Raw genomic sequence first — 14,311 nt, 5'->3', positions numbered from 1 at the left:
TAAACCCAGTTACATCTTTCAAATTTATCTGTGTGCCTTTCTAATACAAAGGCAGGTTGCAGAAAAGTAAGGGACAATTCACAGAATCCCTATAGCATAGAAAGAGGTCATTCAGCCCACTGTCTCTGCACCACCCCTCCAAAGAACATCCTAACACCCACTTACTCTATCCCTGCATTTCCTATGGCTAACCCACCTAGCCTACGCTTCTCTAGACACTGCAGAGCAATTTACCATGGCCAGTCCACCCTAGCCTACACATCTTTGGACCATGGGAGGAAACCAGAGCACCCAGAGGAAACCCACACAGACACAGGGAGACATGCAAACTCCACACATACAGTCACCCGAGGTGGAACTGAACCTGGGTTCCAGGTGCTGTGAGGCAATAGTGCTAACCTCTGAGCCACCATGCCACTCCATTCTCTTTTCGTCTGTGTACTCACTGCACAGCCTTCAGGTCATCTTTTTCTGATCCGTACCAAAGCATTCGTACAAGTCTAACAGCATTTTCAAAGCAATTATGCTCGACAATGGGAACATAGAACTGAGAAGCAGCAGTGGGCTTTTGGAGCTGCATGAACACAGCAGGCCAAGCAGCATCTTAGGAGCACAAAAGCTGACATTTCAGGCCTAGACCCTTCATCAGAAAAGGGCTGAGCCTGCTTCCCCTTTCATTAGGATCATAACTGACTTAGTTGTGGTCTCACCTCACCTTGCTGTCTGCAGCCCCTGTAGAATACTAAAGGGCAGTACTATGTGTCAGCGTCAAGTGAGTGAGAGAGCCATACAACTATGGCAATCAACTCTAGCTGACACACCAGTACTCACAGTGTTTGGATGTGTGGCTTTCGGCTACAAAGGGTCACTGTAAGCTCAAGGTCTATTTTCACAGTGTACTGAAGTAGTGTGGAAATGTTTGGGACTAGCAATCCAGTGGCGCAGAGAGACTAGTTCAAATTCTGCCACAGCAACCGGAGTAATTTAACTTGAAAGAATCAATAATTCTGAAATAAAATGCACATTAATGAAAATCATGACAATCATTAAAAAAAATCTGGCTAATTAATGTCCTTCGGGGAAGGAAATCTGCTGTCCTCATCTGGTCTGGCCTAAACTCCAGGATTACAGGAATGCAGTCGACTCTTAAATGTCCTCTGGGCAATAAGTGTGACACTTGCATCCCAAGAATGAAAAATTTAAAAAAGAACTTTAGATGTGCAAGGGGGCTTCAAGTCAAATGTAGAATCTCTGCACTCAGGTGGGAAAAATGAGAACTGAACAGAGTACACTGACAGCAAAGACCGTGTATCACGAACACAAATGGCAATTTTCACACCCACCTCCAGGAATTCGTCAAGGCCCAGCTTGGTGAACTCAAACTGCAAGTGGACCCGGAAGTTCATGTCCTCCACTGAATGCACCACGATATTGATGAACTGCATGCACGCCACCTAGCAGCAAGAGCAAACAGAAGACTTTTAGGGACCTCCTCAAAGGTCTAATTCATAGAGCTGTCCAAATCATCCATGCCAACCAGATATCCTAAATTAATCCAATCCCATTTGCCAGCATTTGGCCCATATCTCTCTAAACTCTTCCTATTCATATACCCATCTAGGTGCCTTTTCAATGTTGTTATTGTACCAGCCTCCATCACTTCTTCTGGCAGCTCATTCCATAAACACACCACCCTCTGTGCAAGAAGGTTGCCCCTCAGGTCCCTTTTAAATCTTTCTCTTCTCACCTTTAACCAATGCCCTCTAGTTTTGGACTCTCCTCCACCCTGGGGAACAGACTATGAGTATTCAGGATTTTATAAATCTCTATAAGGTCACCCCTCAGCCTTCAACACTCCAGGGAAAACAGTCCCAGCCTATTCAGCGTCTCCCTGTAGCTCAAACCCTCCAACCCCAGCAACACCCTTGTAAATCTTTTCTGAACCCTTTTAAGTTTCACAACATCCTTCCTATAGCAGGGAGACCAGAGTTGAACGCAGTATTCCTAAAGTGGCCTAACCAGTGTCCTGTATAGCCACAACATGACCTCCCAACTCATATACTCAACAAAATAAGCAGCAGTCATGACGGACAACAACGTCTGCCCAAAAAGGTGGTGGAAGCATATTCAACAGCATCACACAACGGGGAATTGGATAAACACTTGAAGGGGAAACATTTGCAAGGCTCTAGGGTAGGTGTGAATGAGTAATTGGAGAGCTCAAGAAACAAGCTAGCACAGCTGTTCTAGGCTAAATGGCCTCCTTCAATGCTGCAACATTTTATGATTCAATGCAGTGTTGTAAATTGGAAGTGCGTGGCTTTCTTTTTGAAAAAATTGTGAGAAATGAAAGGGTTGGTTTCATGTAGCATGTTACACACTAGTCAACACATTCATACAACACGTAAACCTGCTGTTTTACTAATAAGGCACAAACCCACTGAGCTAAGCAAGTTAGGAATGTTGATGAGGGCCAGCACAGTCAACGCAGGGCAATTGCATCCAACCATGCTGCCAACACGGCCTCATGCAGCAGTAAATGTGGAGTGGCTGCAGCATCATTGCCAGCCCACACTCTTTTTGCGAGACAGCCCACATGGGCTCCACCACAGCCTTGCACTCTTTCCCCTTGGACCCTGAGGAACTGGCGCTTACCATGAAATCAATGTTGCTGTCTTCATTGCGAAAATATTCCATCAGGTTTTCAAAGCGATGCTTTTCTTTGCACACCTTAAAAAAAAGTTACCCCATTTATTACTTTTTACAAGAAAGTAAAACACTCTTATTGACTCCATCTTAGCAGCAGTCTGGGCAGGGACCAACAAATTAATACCTGACTTGTGGAAGGCAAAGCAATAATAGCAGTCCAATTACGATATGGCTGAGGGGCTTCAAACAAAGCAATAAAACTAAGCTGTCGAGTTCTCTTCCTTCTGAACACAGTGGTAATGATCTTCAGTGCTCAATAAACCTTTATTACACCATATGGGCTTCACCCCCTCTGTTCCCTGATGCGATATTCACATCTTCCCCTCTTACAGAGAAATCTCAACTGGTGCCAACAGTATTCACGGTGCCAGCAGTGTGTACCACCAATAAGATTCCCTTCGGCAACTTATCAAGACTCTATAGACAGCACCTTCCAAAGCAATGACTACTCCCATCCAGAAGGACAAGGGCAGCAGATACATGGGAATACCACCACCTGCAAGTTCCCTCCAAGCCACTCACCATCCCGAATTGGAAATATATCATCATTCCTTCAGTGTCGCTGGGTCAAAATCCTGGAATTCCTTCCCTGAGGACATTGTGGGTCTACCTACAGCACAAGGACTGCAACACTTCAAGAAGGCAGCTCATCCCCATCTTCTCAAGGGGCAACTAGGAATGGACAATAAATGCTGGCCAGTCAGCGATGCCCATATGCTGTCAATGATTCTAAAAATATATAGCCAACTCTCACAGACCATCATTGCGAGTTACATACTTGCACAGGCCTTAGGTTAGCGAAGTCCACTGCTATAATTGAGAGCAGTTTTGGTGTCCTTACAGAAAGGAGGACATATTTATCATGGAGGGAGTACAACAAATATTCACCAGACTGATCCCTGGGGAGGCCATATTGAGGAAACTGGGCCTGTATTTTCTTGCGTTTAGAAGAATCGGAGGTGACCTCACTGACGTTCATGAATTTTTTACGTTGTTGGTGCCTGTGAATTATTTTTTGGCCAGGGCGGGGAGGTGCGGTGATGCTGGTGGAGACGAACCAGGGACGAGTGTCAGAATAAGGGCAGGATATTTTGGACAGCGATAGGGAGGTATTTCTTCATTCATGGGTGGAGGTGGTAAATCCTTGGAATTCTCTTTTCCAGGGGGCTGTGGGAGCACAGTCTTTGAGTGTATTCAAAACTGAGATCAAGAGATTTCTCAATATTAAAGCTAACAAGGGATATGGGATTAGTGGGAAAATGGCACCAAGATAGACAATCAGCTATGATCGAGTTGAATGGTGGAACATACTTAAAGGGCCGAATGGCCTCTCCTTTTCTCATGTTCTCAGTGTGATACAAAAACAAATGTACATGCACCAGATACCAATTCTCAGAAATCCAGCAAAATTACTCATACCAGAGAGCTATTGTCACTGGGTGCCAATCCCACAATGTGAAAGGGTGACATTTGCCCAGATTAAAACAGGAATTCACTCCTAATGAAGTAAGAACAGGCTTCCTACATCACACAGTCAGCCACTGTAACTGAAGACAGCAGGGCAGCGGCGGAACTTTGGATAAATGTGGGTGATCTCTGACAAGGGGATTTCAGCAACACCACTGGTGGGCAACAGCCATGAACAAAGATCCAAGTCACAAGAGCCCACCCTCTCCTTGGAAGTCAGCGGTTGCAATGATGTTAAAGAACAAAGATAGTTCTCTTTCGCCACAAACACACACATCTCGAAGTGTCACCAGCAGGGTGCTGAATGATCCATATAGTCTGAACTGAACCGAAAAGCTCTGCTACCTCTTTGAAGTGGTCGAATGCTGACAGGATGATTTCATGTCCTCCTCTCACAAGACACACTGCTGCTAAGAGCTCCAATACCAAGGCTTTGGTTCTGCAAAATAAACAGGACAGCGACTCACCACTGGTGATGGAGGAATTGCCATATGAAAGCAAAAGACCAGGATCTATCTCTTCCACCTTCTAGATATTTCTAATCCACCTGTTTAGATGTGTTGAGCCTCATGGCTCAGAAAAACACGATTAATTTCATATACACTTGACTAACTGGCCAGCGTTGCAGACTTGCTTTGTCAGCCTGTTTGAGGCAAGTTACATGCCTGGAGCCACTCTCATGATACAGGCCTGGGGCCAAGTCAGTTGCAGGAACTGTTGGAAGGTAACTTGGATATTATCTTAAAAATGTTTTCTGATTTATAGCTACAGGCAGAATCAAGACAGAAGCTTTTTTCTGTTTGAAAGAAAGACTACCTTTTGCAATGATGGGTGTGCTGAGGTCAGGCTTCTGAATATGTGACAATGACCAGAGACTTCACTTCCCATCACTGTCTACATCAGAACTTGATGACCGGGGTAATTAGAACATTACTGCCAGGCTTGTCCCATTGGCAACCCAAGGTTCTCTTCACGACTAACAAATTGTGACATTTTGATGATTCAACAGGAAATGCCACAGTGCAGACTGGTTGAAGTCAGCATGCCCCTCGTTCCATTAAGGGTGCCGGGGCGGGGGGGGGCAGCACTGATCTTTCAACAAATCAGCCATCCACCAGGCTGCCAACATCCAGTCATGATCTAACTGGATGGGTGAGTTGTGTGAATGACCTCCTGCTGTTCCTACAACCCATTCCTTTACACCCAGCACCTTTCAAGGAGACAGGCAAGTGGCAAAAGTTTTGACAAATTTGTTTGAGGCATGACCTATTGACTCACATTGACTTTAGGTAAATAAGCAGGAGAATAAGATGTTGACTTCTTACCTGGGATTCTTGTTGTTCAAGCTAAGTGCAATTTCATTCACAGCATGTGGGTGGGACATGACCAAGTTGAAGCCGTACTGAAAAAGAAACAGGAGAAACAGAAGGGAGGGGTCATCAGCACATCTTTAATTAAAACAGATCACAGAAAGTCAGTGAACCCTGCTGTGTCAATGGATTCGAATGAGCTGAATGACCCATGCATCTGTCACCACAATGTCAAGCATAGGTGGGGAACATGCTGGTTTGAAGTTGCTGGGTGGAGGGGCACTGGCCATACCTGGTAGTTCATGACTGCCCGTAAGCACATGATGCAGACATGGACATCATCCTTTTGGCTCACGAGTCGGGAGTTCTTCAGGAGTTTCCTGTCAGGCAAAGTGTTGTAGCTGTGGAAGAAATTCAGCATTACTACAATCATCATAGGGCAGGCCACATACCCACCATAACAGAGCTGCCAGTCCCAAGGTTGGTGATCGAGGAACTGATGCCCAGTCCTCTGATATCCCAGCTGGCTGGAGAAGCTGTAGTAAAGGTGTCCTCGCTTCTCTTTAAAAATAGATTGTCAACACTTGACATCAAGGCCAACGCATGGCCACTTGGATAAGGCAAGCAATTAAAATGTTGCAGTTATGTAGCACCTTCAATATTTTACAATGTCCCAAGACACCTCTTGGGAGCATTACCAAATAGAACTTGGCATCAATTCGCACAAGATATGAGTAAAGATGACCAAGATCTTAGTCAAAGTGTTTCACAGGAGGAAGGAGAGTTAGTGAGGTGGAGATGCTTAGGGAGGAAATTCGACAGCTTAGGGGAGCAAGACAGTTGAAGCTACAGCCACCACATCAGATATTATGGACAGCACCATAGCCCACAGGAGGAGGAGGAGAAAGTTGGAACAGTGAGTTTTAAACACATCCCTCATCATTCTCAAATCACAAGGGCAGCAGGAAGAGTACAGTAGTCCATATGCTTATACAATACAAGATTCATTCCTTTAATATAAATATGCACTTTGTCAGTGCAGAAGGAGAGGGTCTATTGAACTCGGGTTGAAGATCTCTCAAAAGCAGAAATTTAGCAGAACCAGTTTGGAGGTGAATCAAACCAAGCAGTCAATAAGATTAGTTGTTTCTCAAACTAATTTAGCACGAACTGTCTCAATTATTACACAGCTGATAGGCTTTAGTACAACTTCAGGCTCCATTTGATATGGGAAAAAGAAGTCAGCATTCTATGTTTCTGCATTCTAAAACTCTTGCCTTGTAAATCTGAAGCATAAAATGAAACGGAGGCGTGATCTTGAACTGGCGACGAACAAAGCTTCTTAGAAAAGAAATGCAACAATCTGAGAGCCACAGAATGAGTCTTTTACTGTTCACTGGGGCTTTGTGGTTTTCTTATCAGGGACAGGTATGTATGTTGCAGAAGGAAATGGAAATACTCAAACATAAGGGCTTAAAAGTCACAACAGAAGACTAAAAATGTGTTTTTATAAAAATATTCTCTCATGGGACATGGGCCGGCCAACATTTATTGCCTGACCCTCCAGTCTCTCACCATTTCGGAATAGTCTGCTTTTTTTATATTCCATGCCAAAAAATGAATTGCTTTCCACTTGATCACATTGTATTCCATATTTTCTTCCTTTTCTTTCCCTTATCACCTAACCTGTCTATATTCTGTTAAGCCTCTTTGGGTTCACTTACCTTTACATTTAACTTTGTAACATCAGCATAGCTGGTTGTCTGCAGTGCCATGATCTCGGTGTTCAATATAGACTACAAATAGCCAAACTTGTACTGATCCTTGGGTACCACAATACCAGTTACACAGCCTGCAGTTCATCATGTCCTGTTCTACCTACTCGCTGTTTTTTGGTCCATTAACGAATCGGCAATTCATGCTAACACATCACTCATGATTCTGTCATTCCCAGTTTTATCTAATATCCTCTTGTATTGCTCCTTGTCGACTAATTTTAAAAACCCAAATACAAAGCATCCACCGATGCTTTCAACAAGATGGCACCAGGCTGCTTGGAGAAGTGTCAAAAACCCAGCTACAAATTAGAAGAAGGGGATGTTTGTAAGTCTCTGCAAAACCAAGGACTGACAATGTCCTTAGATCATCTGCATTGGCCTGCTTATTTGGAGAAGACTCTGTTTCGAATTGTCAGAAAGCTCTTGAGACCGAGAGGAAATCTGCTGCACTGGCTTAGCACAGCGTGAAGGATCCCTTCTTACTCATCAGCTTAAACTGACTACACGAAAATACAAGTAAATCATGGTCAGATCACCCACCAAAAATACACTTCAAAAATGTCTCCTTTCCTGTACTATTTCAAATGAATGAATTACCAATTGGATCAGACCACACAGCCCCAAGTGCTTAAATGCTTGTTTCTTCAGTAGGGCTAAGTTTTCCACTTGATTACTTAACCTACTTCTGGCCAGTCTTTACAATCGAGAAAATCATTCTGTATCCAGGCCTATGCTGAGTGGTTTTGTATCCTCTCTCTCCATTCCACAGAAAACCTCACTGACCCGCTTCAGCCAAGGTGACTTCTGATCTTGGGGCGGGGTGGGGTACTCAGACAAGGCCAGCATCCCTAATTGCCCTCAAGAAGCTGGTGACGGTATGCTTTCTTCACAAACCCCTGCAGTCTTCACGACACAAGAAATCCTAGGAGCAGGCCTCACAGCCTCTCAAGCCTGCTTTGCTGTTTGAGAAGAACATGACCAGTTTGATGCTGTGGCCTCTGGTTCAAGCTGTCTGCACTGCTGCAAATCTGGGGTTGATCTGTTAGTGCGAAACCTCTGCTGCATCCTCCTGGGTTAGGTTGCCACGGGGCCACTGCAGAGACTGTACTGCCTTCACTTTTCAGTCTGTTGCCTCAGGTCCAGCCAGTTGTCATGGTGCATATAGGTACCAACGATATAGGCAGAAAACGGGATGAGGTCCTACAAGCAGAATTTAGGGAGTTCGGAGCCAAGTTTAAAAAGTAGGACCTCAAAGGTAGTAATCTCAGGATTGCTACCAGTGCCACGTGCTGGTCAGTGCAGAAATGAAAGAATAGCCAGGATGAATGCGTGGCTTGAGAGATGGTGCAGGAGGGAGGGGCTCAGATTTTTGGGACATTGGAACCAGTTCTGGTGAAGGTGGGACTATTACAAATTTGACGGTCTACACCTCAGCTAGGCTGGAACCAATGTCCTTGGGGGTGCTTTTGCTAATGCTGTGGGGAGGGTTTAAACTAATGGGGCAGGGGGATGGGAACCAAATATTGGACAGAAAAGAGGTAGAAATGAAAGCCTGTAGGGAACTAGATAATGGAGTCAGTGTGACTAAAGGGAATAGTAGTCGGGAAGCAGATGATGAACACAAAGGGACAGGTAGTCTGAGGTGCATTCGTTTTAATGCAAGAAGTGTAGTAGATAAGGCAGATGAGCTTAGGGCTTGGATTGGTACCTGGAAGTATGATGTTATTGCTATTACTGAGAGTTGGTTGAGGGAAGGGCATGATTGGCAACTAGTTGTCCCAGGATATCGATGCTTCAGACGGGATAGAGAAGGAGGTTAAAAGGGGTGGAGGAGTTGCAATTCTGGTCAAAGATATCACAGCCGTACTGAAGGAGGGCCCCATGGAGGACTCATGCAGTGAGGCAATATGGGTAGAACTCAGAAATAAGAAGGATGCAGTAACAATGTTGGGGCTGTACTACAGGCGTCCCAACAGCAAGCGTGAGAAAGAGGTACAAATATGTAAACAGATAATGGAAAGGTGTAGGAGAAACAGGGTGGTGGTGATGGGAGATTTTAATTTTCCCAACATTGACTGGGATACACTCAGTGTTAGGGGTCAAGATGGAGCAGAATTTGTAAGGTGTGTCCAGGAGGGTTTTCTAGAGCAGTGTGTATGTAGTCCAACTCAGGAAGGGGCCATACTGGACCTGGTGTTGGGGAATGAACCCAGCCAGGTGGTTGATATTACAGTAGGGGACTACTTTGGAAATAGCAACCACAATTCCGTAAGTTTTACAATACTCATGGACAAGGATGGGAGTGGTCCTAAAGGAAGAATACTAAACTGGGGGAAGGCTGACTATACCAAGATCGGCAGGATCTGAGGAATGTAGATTGGGAGAAACCGTTTGAAGGTAAATCCACATTTGATATGTGGGAGGCTTTTAAGGAGAGGTTGATTAGCTCGCAGGAGAGACATGTTCCTGTGAAAATGAGGAATAGAAATGGCAAGATTAAGGAACCATGGATGACAGGTGAAATTGTGAGACTAGCCAAGAGGAAAAAGGAAGCATACGTGAGGTCTAGGCGACTGAAGACAGACAAAGCTTTGCAAGAATATCGGGAATGCAGAGCGAATCTGAAACGAGGGATTAAGAGGGCTAAGAGAGGACATGAGATATTGCTGGCAAACATGGTTATGAAAAATCCCAAAGCCTTTTATTCATATATAAAGAGCAAGAGGGTAACTAGAGAAAGAATTGGCCCACTTAAGGACAAAGAAGGAAAGTTATGCGCTGAGTCAGAGAAAATGAGTGACATTCTTAACGAGTACTTTGCATTGGTATTCACCAAGGAGAGGGACATGACAGATGCTGAGGTTAGGGATAGATGTTTGCTTAGTCTAGGTCAAGTTGACATAAAGAAGGAGGAAGTGTTGGGTATCCTAAAAGACATTAAGGTGGACAAGTCCCCAGGTCTGGATGGGATCTATCCCAGGTTGTGAGGGAAGTGAGAGAGGAAATAGCTGGGGCCTTAACAGATATCTCTGCAGCATCCTTAGACATGGGTGAGGTCCCGGAGGACTGGAGACTTGCTAATGTTGTCCCCTTGTTTAAGAAGGGCAGCAAGGATAATCCAGGTAATTATCAACCAGTGAGCCTGATGTCAGTGCTAGGGAAGCTACTGGAGAAGATACTGAGGGATAGGATCTATTCACATTTGGAAGGAAATGGGCTTATCAGTGATAGGCAACATGGTTTTGTGCAGGGATGGTCATGTCTTACCAACTTAATAGAATTCTTTGAGGATGTGACAAAGTTGATTGATGAGGGAAAGGCTGTAGATGTCATATACATGGACTTCAGTAAAGCATTTGATAAGGTTCCCCATGGCAGGCTGATGGAGAAAGTGAAGTCACATGGGGTCCAGGGTGTGCTAGCTAGATGGATAAAAAACTGGCTGGGCAACAGGAGACAGAGAGTAGGAGTAGAAGGGAGTTTCTCAAATTGGAGACCTGTGACCAGTGGTGTTCCACAGGGATCTGTACTGGGGCCACTGTTGTTTGTGATACATGTAAATGATTTGGAGGAAGGTGTAGGTGGTCTGATCAGCAAGTTTGCTGATGACACTAAGATTGGTGGAGTAGCAGATAGTGAAGGGGACTGTCAGAGATTACAGCAGAATATAGATAGACTGGAGAGTTGGGCAGATAAATGGCAGATGGAGTTCAATCCAGGCAAATGCAAGGTGATGCATTTTGGAAGATCAAATTCAAGGGCGAACTATACAACAAATGGAAAAGTCATAGGGAAAATTGATGAACAGAGAGATCTGGGTGTTCAGGTCCATTGTTCCCTGAAGGTAACAACGCAGGCCAATAGGGTGGTCAAAAGGGCATATGGCATGTTTTCCTTCATTGGGCAGGGTATTGAGTACAAGAGTTGGCAGGTCATGTTGCAGTTGTATAGGACTTTGGTTCGGCCACATTTGGAGTACTGTATACAGTTCTGGTCGCCACATTACCAAAAAGATGTGGATGCTTTGGAGAGGGTGCAGAGGAGGTTCACCAGGATGTTGCCTGGTATGGAGGGTGATAGCTATGAAGAGAGGTTGAATAGATTAGGATTATTCACATTAGAAAGATGAAGATTGAGGGGGGAACCTGATTGAGGTCTACAAAATCATGAGGGGTATAGACAGGGTGGATGGCAAAAAGCTTTTTCCCAGAGTGGGGGACTCAATTATTAGGGATCATGAGTTCAAAGTGAGAGGAGGAAAGTTTAAGGGAGATATGCGTGGAAAGTTCTTTACACAGAGGGTGGTGGGTAACTGGAACATGTTGCCAGCGGAGGTGGTAGACGCAGACACATTAGTGTCTTTTAAGATATATTCGGACAGGTACATGGATGGGCAGGGAGCAAATGGACACAGACCCTTAGAAAATAGATGACAGGTTAGAGAGAGGATCTTGATCGGTGCAGGCTTGGAGTGTCGAAGGGCCTGTTCCTGTGCCAACATTTCCATCCTCTTTTCTCAGAGTCTTGGTAGATATGACTGCTGATGGTCATGTTACAACATGGCGTTGGATATGAATTTGGGTTATGCCGTAGTCTCGGCACCATTATCCCATGGTTCCTCCTATTGTATCTTGAGAACGTGTCCATCTCTGCTTTGAATAAGTTCAAAGGCCCAACCTCCCCTGTTCTCTGTGCAAGAGAATTTAAAAGATGAATAAGCCTCAGAGAAGAAATTCCTGCTCATCTCTACCTTAACTGAGAGACCCCTTATTCTAAAACTGTGCCCCCTGGTTTTAGGTTCCCTTAGGAGGGGAAACATCCCTTCAGCATCTACCTTGTCAACACCCCTCAGAATCTTAATGATCGCTTCTCAACCTTCTAAACATCCATGCGGCACAGGTAACTTTCACAGTAAAGTAACAAGTCAGGACATTATTGTCATGCACCAACTCTCTCTTGTCCACCCTAAGTGGCAAAGGTCACAGGTCTAGGAGGCATGTCAATAACGACAGCCTGGAATTGGAGCCCTGTAGTTGCTGAGGTCTATTTTAATGTGTTCCTTATTGAAAACACTTCTCTTCATTGCTCAATCTAGCAAAAACATTCAAAAGTAGTTAATAACATTTGACAGTACTTGGTGCCCCCACAAGGTCATAAAGTTGTGCACGGCTACAGTGGAGGATATTAAAATAAGAAAACACACAGTGGAGAAACAAGACCAAAGCACTGGCCATGTGATCGGGCGAGGGGAGAGAAGAACCACCCATGGTCTGTCAGTTGGTAGGCAGTGTTCGAACCCAGCAATGCCCTCCCTCCTGTAAGACACTCTGCGGGTATGGCGTGACCAAATGTTGGAAGAACCCACGATGTAAAGAACAGGAAATGAAAATCTGTGATACGTAAACCAGACGGCACATAAATAATTCCCTGTCATCCCGTTCCATTTAGTATCACAATCTCAAAAACCAAAGATACAAATGTAAATTTCACAACGACGATGACACCCCACCCCTCGCCCCCTCGCGCCCCCCCCCCCCGCCACCCCCACCCCCAACCACCCATGCTGGAACTGACCACTTTTTACCAAACAGCGGTTCACTTGGTGGCTCTCACAAGGAAGTGCAATTCCTCAATTTGAAGGGAAACGGTCATTAAAGCTGTACTTCGGAAATGACTCAAAACACTGACTTTGAATGGACTGGACAGTGGACTCTCTGTACATGATGCTCATGCCTTTGCAGATCAAATCAATGAGGAACTGGTGGCACAGTGGTAATGCCACTCGATGACCGATCCAAGCTATTTCCTGGAGTTGTATGTTCAAACTTACTACAACAGTTGGCAGAATTCACGTTCAATTAATAAATCTGGAACTGAGAGCTGTTCTCAGCTAAAAAACAAACTGGTTCACTAATGCTCTTTAAAAAAGAAAATCTGCTGTCCTTACCCAGTCTGGCCCGCCTGCGACTCCAGGCCCACAGCAATGTGGTTAACTCCCAACAGCCCTCCAAAATGCTCAAGGGTAATGAAGGATGGGCAACAAATGCTGGCCTTGCTAATGACACCAATATCATGAAAGGAAGGAAAAAAAAATGCCGGGGGTAGCAGCATATCACAGAACCCAAGAGGTCTCCATCTGAGCTTGGAATTCCAGCTAGCACAGTGAGTAGATCTCCAAATTAATTCAGCCTCATTCTAGAAAGCTGTCTCTGCTGTTTATATTGAAAGAGAGCCAGACCCTTCTTATTTTAAGCCAAGCACAGATCTTTGCTGTAATTCAGGGAATATATATAAATGCACATAGTCACAAACTACTTAGGTGTCAGATAATGGGCAGGTCTATAATGGACTTATCAGGATCTCTGGTTCATTCCAGTGGGACCTGGTTGCCACTTCAACTTGACCTCCACAACCAGGTGGCCAAGAATAGGATTTAAGGACCCAAGAGAGTTGCAGGTGGGCGGACAAGGCAGCCGGACTGACATCAGGAGCCCTACGCTCCAATGAATGGTTCATGGCACACGAGGCACGAAAATGGCCAACAAAGAAACCCATGGTCAGGGTGTAAGATAATAAAATGAGAGGCTGGATGAACACAGCAGGCCAAGCAGCATCTCAGGAGCACAAAAGCTGACGTTTCGGGCCTAGATCCTTCATCAGAGAGGGAGATGGGGAGAGGGAGCTGGAATAAATAGGGAGAGAGGGGGAGGCGGATCGAAGATGGAGAGTAAAGAAGATAGGTGGAGAGAGTATAGGTGGGGAGGTAGGGAGGGGATAGGTCAGTCCAGGGAAGACGGACAGGTCAAGGAGGTGGGATGAGGTTAGTAGGTAGCTGGGGGTGCGGCTTGGTGTGGGAGGAAGGGATGGGTGAGAGGAAGAACCGGTTAAGGAGGCAGAGACAGGTTGGACTGGTTTTGGGATGCAGTGGGTGGGGGGGAAGAGCTGGGCTGGTTGTGTGGTGCAGTGGGGGGAGGGGATGAACTAGGCTGGTTTAGGGATGCAGTAGGGGAAGGGGAGATTTTGAAACTGGTGAAGTCCACATTGATA

General features: G+C 45.2%; 1 protein-coding gene across 3 annotated transcripts in view; it reads right to left on the bottom strand.

Annotated features, from left to right (window-relative positions):
* The window catches only part of LOC125448310 (formin-like protein 3), a 158,487-nt gene that overhangs the window by 48,695 nt on the left and 95,481 nt on the right, over nt 1-14,311 (bottom strand). For all 3 annotated transcript variants that reach the window (XM_059643348.1, XM_059643349.1, XM_059643350.1), the window contains exons 7-11: nt 5,779-5,887; nt 5,502-5,578; nt 4,522-4,615; nt 2,656-2,730; nt 1,344-1,454 (exon numbers count right to left, since the gene is read on the bottom strand). In XM_059643348.1, the coding sequence (XP_059499331.1) occupies nt 1,344-1,454; nt 2,656-2,730; nt 4,522-4,615; nt 5,502-5,578; nt 5,779-5,887 (466 nt within the window). The remainder of the gene's footprint in view (nt 1-1,343; nt 1,455-2,655; nt 2,731-4,521; nt 4,616-5,501; nt 5,579-5,778; nt 5,888-14,311) is intronic.

The sequence above is a fragment of the Stegostoma tigrinum genome, chromosome X (genome assembly GCF_030684315.1).
Source record: "Stegostoma tigrinum isolate sSteTig4 chromosome X, sSteTig4.hap1, whole genome shotgun sequence".
In the NCBI taxonomy this organism is placed as follows: Eukaryota; Metazoa; Chordata; class Chondrichthyes; order Orectolobiformes; family Stegostomatidae; genus Stegostoma; species Stegostoma tigrinum.
This window is presented reverse-complemented; position numbering and strand designations above follow the sequence as displayed.